The 21,932-nt window shown below is 35.9% G+C and overlaps 1 protein-coding gene across 1 annotated transcript in view; it reads left to right on the top strand.

Annotated features, from left to right (window-relative positions):
• LOC141430540 (GTP-binding protein Rhes) overlaps positions 1–21,932 on the top strand; it is a 63,393-nt gene that overhangs the window by 11,511 nt on the left and 29,950 nt on the right. The window contains exon 2 of the mRNA XM_074091290.1: positions 16,355–16,773. Within this exon, the coding sequence (XP_073947391.1) occupies positions 16,430–16,773 (344 nt within the window). The 5' untranslated portion in view covers positions 16,355–16,429. The remainder of the gene's footprint in view (positions 1–16,354; positions 16,774–21,932) is intronic.

Genomic DNA, 21,932 nt, shown 5'->3' with positions numbered 1-21,932 from the left:
TGGAAACGCATCCGTAACTGTTATGTTATGGATGTTCATGAGCGGCAATGATGACTTTCCATCAGGTGACCCGCCTGCTCGTTTCCCCTATCATATAAAAAAAAAACAATAATCAATAGACAATAGATATTTTCCATCGCTGTTCTACGGGGCTTTACGGGGGGGTTTATTTGACTGACTGTTTATTTATCCGACCTTTTTGTTATTTATTTTAATTATAGACCATGATTAGACTTATTTCTCTTCTTTTATGCAATTATTATTATTTTACTTATACCCCTATTAAAATGACTTGATAATAATTATCTATTCTATCTTGATATTCAATTGTTTAATGACCTGATAAATAACTTTGTTTGTTTTTATCGCGGGAAAGAGTGAAATCTTTGTGAGTCGTAGACGATGTTGCGGGAAACCGCTAATAGATGGCAGCCATCTATTGGCAGTACTCGATTTACTTATCCTGATTCACTGAGAAGACACTTCGTTTTATCACCTCGTGCTCGTACGTACCCCGTCGAATCGATTATTCCTGCAATAGCCGTAAATCAATCAAGAAGGAATAAATGTAGCGATCACACTCCATAATATATTACTCAGATTGGGAATCAATTCTCGTATGAGCATTTTTTCGCGGATTGGGAATATAATCGTATAGACTAGTAATATTACGTTAGATACTAGTGTAACGTAATTGACATACAATTTTATTGAAACATAATGTTTGTCTTTTCTGATTAAAACGTATTAAATTAATTCACCTTCGAAAACTTTTTTTTTTATGGTGCTGAAAAAAATAACTGAGCATAATTTGATTTGATCTAAATGGTTTCAGTTGAGTAAGATATAATACCTGCGAAGTTGGATCCACAGGGAGATTGCGCAGTGCCCTGAGTAATCTATACCTAACTTTATACGTCGAAGTTTGTGAGATAATTAAGTGGGTGAAACTAAATACGCGTATATTTTATTACAAAAATAGGGAGAATTAATTTCTGTGCAGGCACTAGGTACGACGTCATATTTATACAAGGTGTTTTACTACATCACTGAAAGGCATAGGCGTCCTCTCAGAATGACTGGGCTTGGGACGTAGTTCCCACATGGGATAGGCCTAATGCAGATTAGAATCTTCACACATTATTGAATTTATTCGCAGGTGTGTGCAGGTTTCTTTGCGATGTTTTCCTTCACCGTAAATACCGTGAAGCTCGTGGTAAAATTCGAGATAACTGCACGTAAATCCCGAAAAATACAACCCTCTGCTTTACAGGTCATAGGTCAAACCATGCTATCAAGTTTTACCATTTAGACTGGATTATTTCAGCAGAGGTTTGGATTAGTTCAACTCTTTGTAAAGATTGTTCTTCGGAAATTTTCAGTTAAATATGTATGTAGATCGTCACTAGTTTGAAAAACCTCCTGTCTTCATTCATATGTCAACAAAATTGACCCTTAAAATAATGTTCGTAAAGTTTACTCAGTTTTGTATCATACGCTGATATTTTTACGATCAGAAACCATTGGTGTTTTGGGCTCCTAGATGCACGAGGCCCGTAGCATTTCTTAATCTTGCTACGTGGCTAATCTACCACTGAAACTAGATACTTAACCCGTTAGAAGTTAACGCTGGCTCGTAGACCAAAATGTTTATTTGATCAGAAGGAATGCTCTTTTGTCTTTAGTGAAGTTTCAACCTACAGATATTTAATGAATGCGTGGTGGGTACTTAGGTACAATTGTAAATAACAACCATCTAAATTCAGCTCATAACCATCTGCATCCATTAAGTAATTGGTATAAAATGCTAATTTACGGTGGCAACAACAAAAATATAGGAGTAATTTAATTGCCAAGCGTTCCGGCGGATGGCACCAGATGTCGCAAAAGTTGCGAAAACACTGCTCCAGCTCAATTAGGCGATATTAAGCCTGGACAGGAAAAATGGCAATGGAGTTGTCACTTATTTGATGTTAGTCATATTTTGCTGTACGTTGGCACCGGTACGATTATTTTCAGGGATGGATTGCATCGTGCATCTTTATGTAGGGGGTGAAGACTGTAAACTAACGAACAAAATGTTAGTATACAAACTGTCTTCTGAAATCTTCAATGTTTTCATTTCAGTATGGGCAATTTTTTTTTTCATCTAATACCTTTAAACGAGCAATTCGATTATATTTCGGGGATCTCGGAAACAGCTCCAACGATTTCGATGAAATTTGGTATGTAGGGGTTTTCGGAGATGATAAATCGATCTAGCTTGGTCATATATCTGGAAAAACGCTTTTTAACGAGTGGGCCCGAGCAAAGATCGGTCGCCCAGGTACTTATAATTAATACGCATTGGGACTTTATCACACCAACACACGAGTAATAATTACCTCGTCGTTTCGACCACATTACACTAGTAGGCTTCTTTAGTATGTCCAGTGGATGTTTGGCTGTTCAGTTCTCTTCTTAAGGTCGCATTTCTCAGCCGAATAAAGCTGCGCGTCCACTGCATCTGAATTGGAGTGTACGCTCGTAAAGGCTGGTCAGAATTATAAAAACCTCGCCACATTGCGGAAAATCAATAGAACTAATTTCTTACACTGGCAACACTAAATTCAAATGTCATCTGTATATTGATGTCAAAGTTTAACGTTGTTCGCGCATGGTATTTTAAAGTGTTATTTTGTGGTTTTGTGCGTTAAAATCCCTAAGATTATCCATAGCCTTGGAAGGAAAATAATTCACAATGCATAAAAGTATTTGACACACAAAAAGTCTGAGGGATTATAAAATATTCCTATAAATAATATCACCCGTTGTCAATGTGACTGGTAGGTATCGTATAGGTAGTAAGTGTCTGTAGGTGTAGTGTGCGAATGTTGCAATATAAAACTTAGAAGTGCTGCCCTCGCGTCAGGTTTTTTATATTCCTGGTCAGCCTTTACGTACTCGGTCTGGCTCGTGACGTTAGGCCGCCGTGTTAAAAAGTGTCGCTCGGCGTAATGTCACGCTGAACTTCAATGAGGTCTAAAATACAGGCGAAATATCGCTAGATGGCGTTAGTATTGTGAGGTTTTATTTGACGTTACGGTCTTGCTTGCAATTGGCTCTTATATTTATTAGCCAATTGCAAGCAAGACCGTAACGTCAAAAAAAACCTCACGACACTAACGCCATCTAGCGATATTTCGCCTGTCTTTTAGCCCTCATTGGTTATTGATCGTTTTTCGTTTAATTGACAAAAGAAAAATACGTGCACAGTATTTTCTAATAATATAACTGGCGGACTATTCGGGTTTTTAGGAAACTTGCTCATTATATTTTATTCTGAATCATTCCATATCTCAGATTGTGGCCAATTGGCCATGTCTTTCCAAAAAGATTAACTTTAGGTGTTAATTAAATAACTGAAAACCAAAAGTAGTTTGCTCAGAATCGAGAGTATAATCGATTACACTATATTTTAAATCAGGTCGTGTTTGTGTTTTTAAATCCCCTTTTTTATTGTGCCCAGGCAAAAAATAACGAATGCAACATGCGCACATGAAATGTTTTAGCGAGGTTGCATATAGGTAATTTAGATAATTTAATCCCACCAAAAACATTCTGTAAAAAACTAGCCAAGTCTCGATGGAGCTGCTTGTTTACCTCTAAAAAGTAATGAAATCTAGACAAAGTCGTGCCAAGTCTAAGGTTCCTTACTGCGATTTCTTTATTATTATAGTTAATGTTGTGTGACTTGGCCGTTGACTTGTACCCACTCACGTATAAAGAATGTTGAGTCTTAAGTCTTATCCAGTAAATGTTGAGACTCAATACGCGGACAATATAAATAAATCGCAGTAAGGAACCTTAGACTTGGCACGACTTTGTCTAGATTTTATTACTTTTTAGAGATAAACATGCAGCTCCATCGAGACTTGGCTAGTTTTTTTACAGAATGTTTTAGTGGTATTTCACTTCTTTTTGTAGAAAATTTGTAAAGGCGGTATGTCGATCTCTAATAGTTTGGTTGAACTCTTGTGTTTTCTAATCAGGGTCACCATGTACCAGTGTGTGTCCAGATCTTCGATTATCCTAGTTTTTATAGTTTTTCCTTCATGTGGCCATTAAACCCTAACTCTGTACCAAATTTCAGCTCTCTGAGTTTATGGGAAGTACTAGTTCTATTTTGATGATCATGAGTGAGTGAGTGTCATAAATGCGAAACTTTGCTTTCGCTTAACTTCGGAACTAAATGACCCACAGACTTGAAATTTTGGATTTTAAGTATGTGATTATAGCTTACTGGATGACGAAAATTTCTGCGTTCTGGTCTTATCCATAGGTTCTCAAATAGGGGCCTGAAAATGCGGCGAAATGGTTCCAGTAAAGGATGGTACGGCAGTGTTTGCTTCGCGCTCGACTTGGCGGAGTGCCCCCAGAGAGTGGCCGTTTTGCTGTCAGTTTGATTTTCTTCTAACGTTGTAGCGCAACTGAAAAATTTTGTGGTATAGTTTTAGAAATCAAACACGAATATCTTTTGAAAAAATGAAGGTAAGTATGCAAAATAGTATTTTTGTGGCGTCTTAGGTTTTGAGATCTTTTATACCTTGTACATATATGTCTTTGTTGATGACTAAAGCTGTCTTCAATGGATTGTTGATGCATTTTACGGCTTTGATATGAATTGTTATAAGCATCGATGATGTGTGGCAAGCAGGCGAAGCGAATCGATACCATCACAATACCGAGGTTAAATTAAATATTTACACCGCGTTCAACGGTCGTTTACTTTTAATAGTTTTTTCTAGATCTATGTAACAACATAATAATTGACCGTGCGAGTACAGTCAGCATCAAAAGTAGCTATACACTTTCGTACTTTGTCGTTTTACAGCCACGTACTAAACGCCATGCAAAATTATCAATATGTCAATGCGACAGAGTAAAAAAGTGATCGGCTACTTTTGATGCTGACTCTACGAAGCGCGAGTGAAGCTTTTCTGTTTTTATCCGTTGCCTAGTATCCATAGTAAAAGCTTTGCTTAGTTTGGGACTAGGTCAATTCGTGCCAAGTGTCTCGTGTCCCGTGATATTTATTAGTGAGTGAGTCCACGTGAGTGAGTTAATGCGTCATTTACGTTGTATGATGCACATCCGTGCAAAGTTACATCTGGACTTAGCTAAGTATTTGGGATTTCACATAGATCCTGTAAGAAAATCAAGAAAAGTAGTTATTATGCTATTTTAACTATACAGCTATCTATATACCAAATTTCATCTCAATCCGTCCAGCCCTTCTAGCGTGAAAGAGTAATACCACGCATGCGTGCACACACACACACACACACACACACACGCACGCACGCACGCACGCACGCACGCACGCACGGCCGCACGCACGCACGCACGCTCGCACGCTTGCACGCCAGTGACACAGCATTCTGACGTCTGAATTTAAATTCAGGAATTTCTCTGGATTCTCATGAGATTGCCCAAATATTACATTGTGCTCTTCGCATGTTATAATTGTAGAGCACCTGTGCCAAAGACGGTTAATTTCTAATCAGTTGTTTAGCATTACATCTGAAATCTGTCAACTTAACCGCCTGTTTAATTATTGGTGAACTAACTCGGGCTTTAGCGCCAAAAGCCAAAGACCATAAACAAAACTTCGTTACAAGAACGACTCATGGGATGCTTCAAAAATAATTCCTAGCAAATACGTCCCATACTATATTAGGATCAAAGTTGTATTAGCCCTCGTTTAAAATCAGTTATCTGGCAACCCTTTAATCTATTATTTAGTGAAGGCTGGTTATGGCTGTGCGGTCAACAGTCGCTTCCCTAGAGTCCGACCGAAATTTCGGTATCGGCGAGTTTCAGTTCATTTTAGGTTTCGGAGGACTGCCAGTAGAAGATAGATTTATAGGTCCTCATTTTTTCACATTTTGTATTTTTTGAATTATTTATCAATATTTAATAGGTAGATGACATTCCAGGTGTGCTTATTTAATTAAAATAGTTAACCACAACTAACTTCTGTGTCATCGAACATGCCTAAATTGTACCCGTGCTATATATTAAAATAAATGTTATATTATTTCACAATAGATGCTCAATAAGACCTCAAACTATCACATTATATCGCCGGCTGACAAGCAAAACTCACAACATTTTCTGTCACTGCTCTTCAAAAAGTCGTATCTAGTTAGTAATTTCATACTGAGATACAAGCTTTGTTGTAAGTAGGTATTTGATACTTTGTGACTTTTGCTTGTCACCCGACGAAATAATTATTGTGTCTTTGGACATAAACTTAATTGCAAAAGCTTTAATAAACTTAAAGTTAAAAAACCCTCAAATTAAACTTTAATTTCGGTCTAAAGTGAAATTGTAGAGATAAGGACTAGGCTTACTAGCTAGGCTTGCTAGGGGTTTACTTGGATTAATAATATCTGCGATTTTACTGAAATTACCTACTTTTGATTCGCGCACAGTAGAATGATACAATGAAAAGAGAGAGCAAATCTGCTATCTCTCTCTCTATCACAGATAATGCATTAATTATTATGAATATTGTCTTGCCCATAAAAATAATACCTACCGGAATTCGGTTTCGGTTGCAGATACTAGTTTTGATCGGACACTAGGTATGGCAATTAATAGTCCATTAAGCATAAATTTGATTTATATACTCCGCTCGATCTCTGGGTTTGCTTTATCCTTCTCTAATTGTACCCCGGCTCTTGGGATATGTTTCAGAGGCCAGCAAATGATAATCTTAAAAGTAAGTATAATGTAAATAAAGGTTTACTAATGTTTCGGCGAATAACGTTTGGCAACCTGTTTCATTTCGCAACTGTTTAATATTTCTGAAACTGTAAGTAAATATTTCAGGATTCTTAGGTAAATAAATCATTTTCAGTAAAAGTTACTGTACTTGTGTTAAATTCGACTGGCAAGATTTGACCTTATAGCTTAATTTAGATTTATTTAAAAAATCATGGAATTTGGAATACATTGCGCTATTTCATAAACCACTTCAAACTCGGTCACTTACAACCTCGCATTGCAATGCAATGGAACAGGTCTTAATAAACATAAAAACAAATGTTGTAAGTTAAATAAATTCTGGTGTACAAATGGATGTACAACAAAGCTGTACTTCCACCAATCAAAAGTGGCAAATATCGAATATCAAAGCCAACCGACCGATAGATAAATATCGATAAATAAGTAACACGCCATTACGCTGTAATGGTAACGTGTAGTTTTATCTCCGCCAGCGGCGTCCCGGGTGTATCCATCCGTAGGGCTGTTGCGAATATTCGCATCCGCATCCTCAATTGCGGAATTCTCTCATCAAATTAAAAACATCTGTATCCGCATCCGCAACAATTAATCTTAATGCGAATGTAGCTAACTCGGCTACAACACAACTTTGCAGGTGGTAGGACCTTGTGCAAGGTCAGCCCGGATTGCTACCACCATCTTGCTCGCTAATCCTGCCGTGAAGCAGCAGTGCTGGCACTGTTGTGTTTCGGCGTGAAGAGTAAGACAGCCGGTGAAATTACTGGCACTTGAAGTATCCCATCTTAGGCCTCTAGGTTGGCAACGCGTCTGCTATACCGGGGGTATTGCAGATGTTTATGGGCGTTGGTGATCTCTTACCATTAGGAAACCCACTTGCTGGTTTACCAGCCAGTTGAATAAAATAAAATAAAAAAAACGCACCGTACGCAGGTGCTTATTGATCAATAAAAGTGAAAAATTATTTCGATGACAAGACAATGGATGCGTCTTTTATTTTTATAATTTGGTATATTTATTCACATACTATCCTGCCTCAACGTCGGCTGTATTTGTAAATACAAATCAAAATAACAAAAAAAAGAAAACAACTAATTAATAACAAACAGAATGAGTAAGTAAGTAATGAGTAACAAACATCTTCACAAACTTTCACATTTAAATACCTATAACATTAAAAGTAGGTAGGATGTTATTTTTTTATATGCATTCATTTTCTCAGAAAATATCTTATAATTTTCATCCGCAGTTCTGAGCTTTCAAAAATCCCCATCTGCGTAGTTATTTGAAAAAAAAAATGGCATTTGCTACATCCCTGGTGTAGCATTGTGTTCGGAAATGCTGCCGAGAAAGATAAGTGGGACTCACATCTGAAAGTACTGGGTTAAATGGTGGTGTGTTTTCATAATTTGTAGATACTTTCTACGGTTGATTTGTGTCGGGAAAATCAGGTTGTATTAAAGTTAATTTAGTATTTCTGATGTATAGAGTTGGACAGAAATTTATTCAACATCACAAAAGTACATTGTTGACTCAGCATTATTTGATTTATACGTGCCTAAATACGAGTACCTACTACAGCGCTGATCAACAGCTGAATATAAAATAAACAAACCTAAATCAACATAAATTTGTTAGATAATAAGATATATTTATCACATGATTATATACGTCCCACTGCTGGGCATAGGCCTTCTATAATGAGAGAGCTCGGGCTGTAGTACCCACGTAAACCAAGTGCGGATTGTAATTTTATAATCAATGCGAACATTTAATTAGTAAATACATTTAAAAATATCGTCGTCAACACTTAGTACATTTTAAATCCGGAACGAAATTTCTGCCAACCAAATCTCTACAAGGTTGGTTATATTTAACTTCAATTGGAAAAATCTTAAAAGTCCTATGTCACTCATTTCTAATAATTGGGTATATGTATACGGTTTAATTTATTGCGCTCGTCTGGCTTCACCCTTACAATCAACAAATAGAATGCGCTTAAGTCAAAGCCCTTGTTTTTGTTACAGTCCGTTAAAAGAAACAGCAGTAAGAAGCCTGTAAAAAAAATGGTACGATTTATTCCTTTTATTGCAATTTAAACCGTCTCTATAGGAAGTAATTTTATAAAATGATGTACGTACCTACTAAAACAATTAGAAAATAATATGAAAGTCTCGAAGGAAATCTTTTCCGACACAAAGAAAGTCACCGCCAAAAGCAATATTAAACGCCGATGGATTGACAAAAAATTTGTCCTCATTAAAATTGATTCCTTAAATCTTTTTACAAAACTTCAAGTCCCGGTCGGTACAAACTTTCCAAACAAATGTCTTCCGAAAAAAGCTGAATTGTGGAATAAAGAAAGGAAAGCTTTACTTAATTGAGGAAATCCAATCTGTCCCTCGGTCTTTAGTTTCGATTTAACTAAAAGGAGGGATCCAGTGAAAAATAAATTATTCAGCGTACAAAGTCAATGGCGGCTTTATTTAAATAATAAAGAAGACAAGTCAAAAATCTTGCTAGATCGAAACGAAACTTCAGTCGTGTAATTCAAAATATGACCGACTGGTTTTTCCAAAAGTGCTAATAGTATGCAGACATGCAAAGGAACTATTTGCAGTTTGCTTACAGAATAAACGTTTAAATTTTGATTTCAAACAAGAACTTAAATAAATATATAGCAAGAAAGCTAAATAACTGAATTAAAAAGTATATTTGTTTTGTACAAGGTATCAATTTATTAATGTGAAATAATAAGTGCAGCGACTAAAGTTTTCTTTGGAAAAGTTATTTGTTCTAAGTACGTACGGCACTATAGTTTCATAATTTTGAGTAAGCGGTTTTGGAGTGAGTGATAAGGTACCTTAGGTACCTATTGCTACTCATGCGAAAAACGATTGTATTTAGTACGCCTCTTCTGCACCCATGATTAAAAAAACGAAAATACATTGATAGATATTTACACATTAGAATTCGAAAACCTGATCAGATTCTACTAGCACTTACTTGTCAACCCATTTGCGTAACCAATTGTTGTTTTAAACCATCTAAAGATTTGTTAAAAATCATCGGGTTTTTATCAGAGTTGTCTTTTGGAATTATTGCCTAATGATGTCAAATACTCTATTTTCATCAAAATCGAACATTAATGCCCTTAGCAATTATATACCTACCTACTATACGAAAAATTCACGTCTATATGGTTCAAAAAATACAACCTTGTGACATCATTACAAATGTACCCATATAACCAAAATAAGTAAAAGTAAGTAAGTAAACCAAACTGATGTATTCCGTTGTTGCTTTCATTATTCGTCAATTCCTGTCTCTGATCTGAGTTTTATTTGTGTAATTTTGCTTCACAAATATGCACGACGCACACTCCCATATTATCTTACGAAAGTCGAACGTCAAATGAAAGAACCCCAAAGCAATATGGCGGGTGTATAGCACTGTATAGGCATACGTATTTCATTCTCCATAGGTATTCGGGGGGAATTCAGGGCGCTATTATGCGAAGACTTCTTCTAAAGGGATCCAATTAAAAGTTACGTGAAGACGACGCTTACCAATGTTTGTTTTAGTAAATGATATTTACAGGGGATGCTCGTTTCCATGAATTTGGTTATGGAGGTAGCTTTATAACTGTTTGGATATGTTTGGACAAGGGGTATGCGGGTTAGTTTTAGTAAAGCTGCAGATGTAGTGAACGATATTTTGCCATCGTATTTGTCTGAAATGTTCGTATTTATCTTGCTTTCTTAATGAACATTTAACTTAATAACGTTCGTATAATATTTGTTTGTACTCGAATGGAAGTTGTAGTTTAAAAATTTGCCAAACCATATTTTTTGACCACTTTCTGATGCCCAAATTGCCCGATGAAGTTGATATGTATTTGAAATACTTACCCACGTGAATCTGGTGACAGTAAAATAATATTGTTATGTTGTTTAAATCACTGTATTGTAGTATTTTATGCATTGACATCTATGTACTAGACTGCATGTTTCTTACTTCAAAACGGCGCACAGAAACAGTTCACAGCGCGGTTTTGTGAACAGTTCACTATAGTTTGTTGACGTCCGTGTCAGGGGTTTTGTCAAAGTAATATTGATGATTGATGCGCGCGCGTTTTGTTCCAAACAGCCAGTCTAGTGCCGTAAGGTACATAGATGTCGATTATTTTCTGCTATTTTTGACTCTTAAACTCATTCTTTGTCGATCCCTGACTGATTGGTCCTCTCATCCTCACAAAGGTTGACTGATAGAGATAGAATCCCTATCCCTTACAGGACTTAAAGGAATACAGCTATCTCAAAGTTTGTCAATTGTATTTTGTTTCTTTAGTTAGTACAATAAACACACACATAGTTGGTACAATAAATACTTTACATACCTACATACAAACATAAATAAGAACCTCCTAACGCCCAGAGTCCTTTCTAAAGGACTTATTGTAATTTTAAATCAAGCTCTATCATAAATAACAAAGTTTGATGTTCATAAATCGAAAATTTTACTTGGCCGTTAGGAGGCTATGTAATGGTGAGGTTCTGGTAGTAGGTACGGCCAAGACAGTTCTCCGCAAGCGGGAACTCTTCAACGGTTAATGCCGGCGATTTAAATCCAATGCAAGTAAAGTCAGCAAAAAAAAAGCTTGATTTAAAAATATTTCTTTACCAATGATTTGTTTATTAGATAAATTTATTAACGCACAGGAGTCAATTCCATAGAACAAAGATTATGCGCTTAGAAAATAGGAAATGTTTAGCAAGTTTTATTTCAGATTTTGTGTAAATTATTAAAACGAAGTGCCACATTTCTCAGTCAAACGTGTCCTTGACAATGTATGTGCCTATAATCATCAAGTGTAGGTAATTAAAATTGTAGCATATTTTTTCTTTCATAGCAAGCACTTGGGATTATATTATATCTTATCATGGTTCACTCACGCTTATGACTGAATGTCTTTGTCATTTTATATGCAACAGCTAGGTACGGACTCTCTGCGGAAGAGTTTATGCCTCTGTAAATATATTATGAGAACGCGGAAGAAAATTTACGTCTTCTGATTTTTTATGCTTAATTCCAAGAGCATGTGCAATCTTGTTTCTTTACAAATTAGTTTATTATGAGCATATTTATGGGTTTGGTAAGACATACCGTTTTACATCATGTGGCAGTAGGTATATGTAATGTCTGCCAGGGCGGAGGGTGCAAAAATATCTCACACGTCTTATTAGAGTCGTATCAGATATTTACGCACGCTTTTTTGTGTCAGATATTTGTGCTGGTGACTGTGCGGTTTTAAATGGTTAAGTAATGTTATGCTAAATTAAAGCTATTCTAGCTTATGAAAAATATTTTCATAAAATAAGTAACATGGATTGAAAATTAAATTATGATGTGAGACAATGTCATTTATTCATTCATCAGTCATTCAAGGTAACTTTGAAGTATTACTCTTTCATAAAGTCTGTTCGCAAAAAGTTGATAAAATCAGGGGTTCATAACTCATTACAATTAAATATGCCCCCTAGTAAATGAAAATAATCAAAGTCAAAGTATATTTATTGGTCAACAAAGGTGGTTACACTACCTATACACAAGGAGTTACAACGTAATTGGTATCACTATGTTTCGCCCACAGGCATACAAATAATTTGCAAGTTTAAAACTCGTAACACTATAAAAATAAAATCGTCAAAAAATATAATAATAATAAAATGAAACCAGTTAATTACATTGATAAAATTTAAAAAACAAAACATGTGTCGAACTAAATTAAATATGATACGGTATAATTCAATTTATTACAATAGGCTAAATTAAATTAAAATTTAATACTAATGTCATGAAAGTAAGTAAGTACAAAATAAAATAAACAATAAAATAGTAGGTGGTCAAATAATATAAACCATTTGTAGTAATTTAGATCATACTTGTATCATGAAATAATTCTTGTACTGATAATAGATGCTTAATTAGTAATTAACGTATTGAATATCATGCCTTTCAATCCAATCTTGTGCTAAAATGGGTATTAAAAATAGTATCAACACCCTCGCAAGTTAACGGCGGCCCTGTTAACCCCCCCTAGATAATCTCCGAAATAAAATAATATTATTATTATTAATACTAACCTTAAGCATAAAGTCTAAGTATGCTTAAGGTTAGCAGGGTATAAAAAATGTGCCAATGATAGCCCTTTAGAGAAATTATCTATGGTTAGTAAATCAGATTCCGTTTTTGTCAGTTGTGTATTATATTTACTTACTAACCGTGTACCATTTTTCGTCTTCGTTTAGGATAGCCACGAGTTAAGCTGTAACTTCATTGGTTAATTATTAATTTGCGAGTAAGGTTCCGTCAGCAATTAGTTGAGACGTGAACAGCCTTAACGGGCGCACAATACGAGTACGAGCAAAAAAAAATCATATGGCTTGTAAATAAGTATTATTTTTGACCCCCGAAGCAAAAAAAGAGGGGTGTTATAAGTTTGACCGCTATGTGTGTCTCTATGTCTCTCTCTCTCACTGTGTGTGTGTGTGTGTGTGTGTGTGTGTGTGTGTGTGTGTGTGTGTGTGTGTGTGTGTGTGTGTGTGTGTGTGTGTGTGTGTATCTATGGCACCGTAGCAAACTTTTTGCTGGTTAGGTTAATTTATTCACATTATATTTAGAAATTTTACATTACTTAATTAATTAATTAATTTATTCATTAATTGCATATCATCACATTTATACATAGCAGTTGTTACAATTCGGTATTAGTCACATGTGACGCCCTGCAAGGACACAGCAACATGAGAGGTTACTACTACATAATTATATCACTCAAGTATCGTCTTAAAAATATTCTACATATATTTAAGAGTATCAACATCTTATTAATTTATTTCAGTATTTATTTGTATTTAAAAAGTTATAAAAACACCTTTCGATGAAGAATCCCTTTAACTGTTTAGAAAATATCACCGGTTTGTATCAAGTTCTTAATTGAGTTTGGTAAATGGTTGTAAACTTTAATCATCATTTAGTGTGGGCTGGATTTAACCAGTTTCATTTTGAAGAAAGGCAGTTTAAGTTTATTGATATTTCTATTGTTTCTCCGGATGTCGCTTATTGGAGTATAAAGGTCAAAATGTCTTCTTATAAATTTACTACTTTCGAATATGTACATTTAAGTTAAGGTGAGCATCTTAAATTTTATAAAGTAAGGTCGACAGGATTCCATTTGGTCAATATTAGCTAAAATTCTTATACATTTCTTTTGTACGATGAAAAATTTTTCAACATCACAGCACTGTCCCCACAACACAAGGCTGTGACATATTCTAGAATAGGCATAAGCGTAGTATGCTGTGAGAGCCGTTCGGAAGTCAGTCACGCGTTTGAGATGATGGAGAGCACATAATAAAGGACGAAAGTTTTTTTGATAATTTATCGATATGCTGTTTCCAATTGAGATGTGTATACTCCTAATAGGGTAGCAGAACCTACTGTTTCTAATTTAGTGTTATTATAGCTGTAATTAAGGGGCTACCCGAGGTTTTCATCGATTTTTGACAAGTTTTGAATCGTATCTCCTACTTTTGCACTACAGATAGAATTATAAGTCAAACGGCTATCGGTTCTCCAATCTTTTAACTCCATTTCTGTCTACCGGATTTTGAAAAAAATGAATACTTCATTTTGTATGATTTTTTTAAACATTGTCTGAAAAAGCACTTATTTCGTATCTCTATCGGAGTGAAAGATCTAACATATACGAAATCTACATATACTCTAAAAACTGGTCGAGGGTTATCATTTGAAACTAATTATCACAAAAGTTAAAGCCAAATATCTCGAAGACAATGAACTTTGAAGTAAGTATGGGATACTATATTACTTAAAGCCGTTGTTGTTAATATAATAAGCTAGAAAAAAAATAAAAAGGCATGGGATCCCCTTAATTGATAAAGGAAGTTTTTGGTAAGGCCTAAATTGGATAATTTTTGTTTTATCTAGGTTAAGTTTAAGATTATGGATGTCTAACCAGGTAGTAACTTGATGTAGTGTTTTGTTTAATTTACTCTCTGCTGCTGTAATACTCGAGGAGGGCACAGGTATAGAAATATCATTCGCAAAGAGCACACAATGGTCATCCAACACAGTGGGAAGGTTATTAATGTAAATCAGAAATAGGCATCATCCCAGGACGCTACCTTGGGGAATAGAGCCCATAAAAGGGGCTTTATCAGATCTTATGCGGTTAATTTTCCCCGTCTGATGATCTGTGGTTTCTATATCAATATACTGAGAGCGATTTGAAAGATATGATTTAAACCATTCATAGGCCAAGCCTCTAATTCCCGAATTATATAATTTATTTAACAAAATTTTATAGCTAACTCCATCATACGCTTTGCTCATGTTGAGCAAAAGCCCTACTGCATATTTTTTACTATCTACTGTTTCTATAATTTTTGTACGTATTTGTATAACGCTAGAGTCGTGGAGCGGTTTTTTCTGAAGCCGTTTTGACTATCGTGCAAAATTTTAATTTTTTCTAAGAAGGCATAGATGCGTTTTATTTCAAATATCTTTGCATTACATAGGTACCTACTATATAATAGTATAATAAAACTTTAACAGGTTGGTGTTTGTACATTAAAAATACTTGAGAAAAACACAAATAGAACCCGAAACAATTTTTTAAATTATTTTCTCTTTGTCTGTTGGTTTGTTCAGGTTAATCTCATATCTCAGGTAAATGTAATCGTAATTTCGACTTGCACATTTTGGCTAAAAATCAGTTCGTTTAAAATTAAAACTCATTGTAGGAGTTGGAGCAGTGGAATCAATACGACCATTAAAAATGTGACACTTTGCTAACGTCTAATACGTCGGAGAAGTTTTGGGACAGGCTTCCCTTCAGACGGCCTTATACCTTTGAAAATCACCTACACAAGTAAAATGTCCTCCTCGTCTCATTAAACACTGACTGACTTGTTACCTTATTCCTCGGCAGCATTCCGCCCACACTCATTGTTATTATTTATGAACGTTGGGACTCGACAGGTGTTTGATGTTGACTGGGAATTGCCTTTAGTTTGATGACGCGAATGTCGTGACGCCTTTGCTCTAAATAGGGAAAAGGGCCTATAGGTAAAACTTAGAGTGGAAATAACCAATGACCTTGTGCGTACGAGCGGATAGGATAATTTATTTCAGTGCACGGTATCCGTCTTTACTTTCGCGCTTTGTTAAAGCAATATTTAAAATGTGCTTATCTAAGATCAAAGTATGACATAGTAAAAGGTGAAGAAAAAACTTGAATTGATTGAACTAGAAGGCAAATAAAGAAAGAAAACAGCACCATTGTACGTTGGTATTACTACCCGAAATAGCTTTTGCATGTTATATCAAAAATAGCAATAAATTAATATTTTTTTCTCCTATGACCTATAAATGAAAATAGATGTTTAGTTAATAAAAAGGAAGTACTTACATACACATATTTAGGTTACATCAGTTTTACGCAGCTTTTGTCCAACAAGAGTTTTCCGTATTTTTTCAGTGACATAAACACGATGAGTGAATCGGAAGCAACGTCATTAAGATCAGTGAGACCGCATGACTCTTAACACTTACAATGCTGAACGGTACGGCAGAACGAGGACTGTCCCTCCAGTCTTCGCCTGTGAAAGTGTCTACATCTCCCGTCAGAGCGTCCCCGAGTCCAGTGAGGGCGCCACCGTCGCCTTTGAAGTCTTCGCTGTCTAGTGCGGGGCGGCAGAGGTCACCGCGGCGCTGTCAGTTCGCGTCGCCTCCCGAAGATGCCCGGGATAAGTGTGGATCGTCCTGGCTGTGCAGGCGAGGGGCTGGCCAGATGGAGGAGCCCGAGCCGGAGCGGTCGCCGGGGCCCAGCGTGCAGCCACAGGGTTGTGATGACTCCGCTCCGCCACCGAAAAACTGCTTCAGATTGGTTATGCTTGGGTAAGTTATGTAATATTAATTGAGAGCTTCCCCATACTTATCGATGTAGAATCGGCTCTTAAGCCTTAGCGACAAAAGAAGCAGTATGCCCATGAAATACTCGTAAGAGCAAAAAAGAAGTTGATTGACTCAACTCGGCTCTCGACGTCTTTTTTTCATCCTAGCATGGGCATAATTAAGGTTTAATTATGTGTGTGTTTTTTTAAACACGTAAATATTTTTGCTTCCACTATACCTACCTACATCGGACTGACTTTGTCCGTGATATTTTTTTTTTATTAATAAGTAACCTTTTTAAAACAGTCGCTTATTTCTGTAGATGACTCAACATTTGCAAAATTTATCACGCGTATGTCTGCCTCCATTAATCTCTACCTCTATTTAACGAAAATTACACAAAAGTCTGGCATTAAGAACTTCCTTTTTTTCAATAAAATGTTTTACTTTTTTGAAATATACCAAGATTTTATATAAAAAAAATAATTATTGTAATAAAAAGCATTGGGTAACTTACAGTATTGAATGAATTTCGCTTCAAAATAATTGCCAACAGTATGTTATATTTAGACTCTACATTTTAGAGTATACACCGAATACAAATTACTTGATGACAGACTAATTGAAACCGCAATAACCACATCTTACAATGAATAAAAATAACTTACATACTGATCCATTAGTTACAAAATAGACGCAGATAAGTCACGCGAAAATTAGTTCTCCTGCCCTAGTTTGAAATGAACTTCTTTTTGTCTCTATCTAACTAATCTAACATGGAAGACAACACGGTCTTCTTTGACTTAATTTTTTTAGGGTTTAAGTGAGTTAATATTTTATTATTGTGCTATTTTAATTAAAATACTTACAATTGTAAGTTTTACTTAAACAACATTTGTTAATGAACACTCGCACACATTCCTATTAATAAAATATTGAGGTGGAGAAGATCCTTCCAAGCGTCCTCATACGTAATGTTATTTGGTTAAGAACGTTGACATCTCAAGCTCCCTTGATAAAGGTAGGCGAAATTTGCAATTTCGTCATAGATTACGATGACAGGGGCCGGGGATATGAAGAATACTTAATTTGGGACAGTAGCATCGGGATCTTAAAATTGGCTCTTAAAAATATGGTGACTAAAACTGCTCTAATCAGCACTTAAATATAAATCCTCATTAATATTATAAAAGTGAAAGTGAGTATACCTATTTGTGTCTTTGTTATGCATTCATGCCTAAAGTACTCAACCGATTGCTTTGAAATTTCTAGAATATCTAGAGAAGTGTACAGGATAGTTTTATCCCGCAAAATCTTACGGTTTCGGCGGGCGCACAATCAAATTCTTTGCATACAAAACTACAACAAATACGACAAAAATCGAGAAAATCAAGCATCGTAACACTAACAAAGACCGATCCTTCTGCTAATCACAAGCTATCATTATACACCGTGCTTATAGTACTCGAATTTGGCCCTTACACGAGAAATTAAGGGGTCCAAAAGTCCAAAGTGATTTATAGCCCCCTCGACAGGATTATTACCGAATTTGTTCCCTATCTTTGACGCTGCCGGATTCCGGAGTACTCGTGCAAAGGCTGGAAGCCATGCAGAGGGCTCTAAAATGAACTTGCCCTCTCGATTGTAATTTGTACTGGATTTTGAGCCAGCGGAGGTAATTAAGGCTGTTGTAGTCTGTTCGAATCCTTGTTCCGGCGTTTAAGCTTAAAATGGGGCGCTTAAAAATTAAACCGTGTGAAAGTGCACAGCATTATGTTTTTTTTATGAATGAATAGTAACTTACATGGGAGAAAATGTTCTAGTTTTACAATGACGGATACACTATTTTTTTAACAGTGAAGAATTTTCTTTATAACAATTCTCTGTTATCAAAATTTGATTTGTATTATCTCATCATACAAAATTAAATAAAAATCATAATCATCATCATCGGCGTGGCATCGGGAAACGTCCAGCGTCCACTGCTGGACAAAGGCCTTCAATAGATTTCTTTAGTAAGCGTCATAATGAGCGGTTACTTGCAAAAATACCAACGTGTCATTTTTTTATTATTGTCTTAAAATTGGATCGCCTTACATTGCTAATTAAATCAAAATGACTTTACTTGAAACTTTATTTCCCGAGTACGAAGGCTTTAGATCATAGGTACTTATGTTACATATCGACGTTGAAGTACCAAGACCTCCGAACTGATAAATTTCGAACTTTCAACTTAGATAGCTTTAGCTAGGGGGTGCTAAGGTCCTCAATCGCATGTCAAAGGCCATTCAGTTAGGAGGTCTTGGTACTTCACCGTCGATATTGTAACGCCCTACAAAGCGAAACATAAAAAAAAATACAAACATTGGAACATAGAACCTCCTCCTTTTTTGAAGTCAGTTAAAAACAAGAAGCAAGCAGCACCTCATAAGTACAGCATGCGCTGTGGTCGCTCCGTCTCGCGGGAACAAAACTTTGACAAACTCTTGTGTATTTTACCCAACTTATGTCACTGTTAATTAACTAACGCTAAGTAGTTTATTTGTAAGAGAAGAGTACAGTTGTGTTTTGTGCTACGAGTACATGTATAACTATACCAAGCAGAGGAGTGGCCAATGTACAATTGAGGAACTTGAATCGCGTATCGAGACACGCGGTAGCGTGTCAAGCCAAGTTCAAGCTAACAGAACTGGCGAGCAGCACCGTGTGTAATTTTACACGAACCATTTGAGCCACTTTTGACCCTCTCATAACTTAAAAACTATTTCACATAAACATATCAAATTTGGCTCATTTGTTGAGACTTATGAGATACATATGTGCTCTAAATTTCTCAAACACACCTCAAACAGTTATAAGTAACGGGTATAAGATATTAACATCCAAAAATCGACATTCTTATCACTGACTCGCCTATAGATCAAAATTATAACCCAGTTCCAGATGACCTAGAAATTCAAATTTGGCATCCAGATAGGTAGTTGGATGAAGACAAAGGAATAAATAAGAAACTTGTAAATTTTTTAGTTTTCATGTACGAATTATATTATAACCTTCGCAAGTTGTAAAGCTGTAAGTTCTTTGTTTTTTTTTTGAAAATTTGGCTTGCTAGTAGAAACTAGCGATACGAGAGATATATGACTGTGCACTGGCTCAAGCAGTGCTCTTCCTCCCGGATGAATCCAGAAGGGTTCTTGGGCACTCATGGAATGATTCTTCTATGGTACCTGTTCCAGTTTCCTCGATTGTACATTGCGGATTTCAGAACAAGTAAACTTGGATATTGGATGTGATACATAGATCGATAATGCCGTGGTAGTCCAGCGGTTTGACCACAGATATAGATTACACTAGATTACGCAAATGCATCTACTTCGAGTGTCCGAACCCCGACCAAACGTCGGGGTTGGCCCCATACAAAGACTGAGCGTTAACTGACTCATGACTAGTGACTGACTCGAGCCCCAAAGCGCGGGCGGTCGGCGCATTTGAATCGATTTTACGCGGACATCGGGGATTTCACATCGCTAATTCGCTCTTGAGACGTTTCAGTAGATATAAAAAAGTGACACGGTTGGTTTTCATAAAGTTTGAGGTGTTTGCGTTATCTAGTGTAATCTTTATCTGTGGGTTTGATCTATCGCACCTCTGACTTTTTGGAATGAATGTGCGAAATTACATTTGAAATTTTTTAAGAGTTTTTCAGTGAAGGAAAACGTCATACGAATATCTTTATACACTTGTGAAAGATACCTACCTACATATGTTTACGTATATGATACACATGTACACAAACATATAGGTGTTTCCGTAAAATTTACACCATTTTATGTTTACTTAATTTACAAGATAAACCCTAACATGCTACGTCAAAATTATGCTACAGACTTCATCAATAATGTATGTTTAAATTGAAGCCACAGTCGTGTTTCAAATTCTATAGGCTAGAGCAGAGCCTGTATGTATGTAGTATGTATGTGGATGGGGAATAGTCCACAACACGCCTTTGATCACTGGACCGAGCCACAGATACGTTCACTAGCCATGAATCTATATAATTATTTTTTCATCTGTTCGTTAGTTGAAATTGTGTAGAATTTTAACTCTTCTAATGCAATATCTTTTAAAAAATATTTCTCACTGATTACATTTTGATTGATTGATGTAGTTTGAATATAAATAACTAGATCATCTTCAAAGGCGAACTTATCCTTTTAAGAAATTTCTACCAGTCAAACTTCAAGTGGATAAGAGGAGCAATCAGATATAAATTAAATAAAACAAGTTTGTTCGGGACACAGACAAATAACAGGTTAAAGAAATAAATAGGGAAAGAGTGACTTTAAAAGTAAAAAATAGTGAAAACTACGATACTGCTTTAAATAATGTAGTAGGTACACAAACTTAAAATAGACAAAGAGATAAAATCGTCAAGAAAGACAAGCTAAAGTTGACATCCACAAAAGGATTGTATTTTTAAATTCCTAAAGTAGCTATTCTTTGTTCTAATGAACTCGTATAAAGTATTAGAGGTACCTACCTCAGAAAAGCAATCACTTAACCCAAACTAATGAAAGAACGAATTATTTATGTATAAGAACAATTTGAAAAACCACAACAAAGGTCAGGGCTAGTAAACCCTTGGAAGTATTTGAAAATAACGTATTATTTTACAAGCACCGTCCCACGACGCTAAGGTACACAAGGGCTACGGATCTTTGTTCGTTTTACAGTTGGGGCCTAATGAACAAAATAAAACTTTGTTTTATGCCTGCTGGAACAATAGCTAAACTTGGATTTAGTTGGCCTAAAGGGAATATACTCAAGTCTTATTCTGAGAGGAGGCCTGTGCCCAGCAGAATGATGACTCGAGTCTCTTTAGTCGCTTGATTCTCTTAAGTATGGCCACTATTCAAGTAATTTTTTCTCTGTAGTAGTTTAGTGTTAAGTTTTAAGTTCGTGGACAACAACTGCAGTAGTTAGAATTTTTGTGATAGCCGAACTAGATGGGAAAATAATGTACTTGGTTTTAAACTTGACAAGCCTTGTGACTAGAAATGATCATCATCACCAGCATATCAGCTGTAGGACGTCCACTGTTGGACTTAGCTTCCCCCATATACTTCCAGTTGCTTCTATTGGTAGCGGCCGGCATCCACCAT

This window comes from Choristoneura fumiferana, chromosome 8 (genome assembly GCF_025370935.1).
Source record: "Choristoneura fumiferana chromosome 8, NRCan_CFum_1, whole genome shotgun sequence".
NCBI classification, from domain to species: domain Eukaryota; kingdom Metazoa; phylum Arthropoda; class Insecta; order Lepidoptera; family Tortricidae; genus Choristoneura; species Choristoneura fumiferana.
The sequence above is the reverse complement of the archived record's forward strand: the minus strand, read 5'-3'. Positions and strand labels throughout refer to the sequence as shown.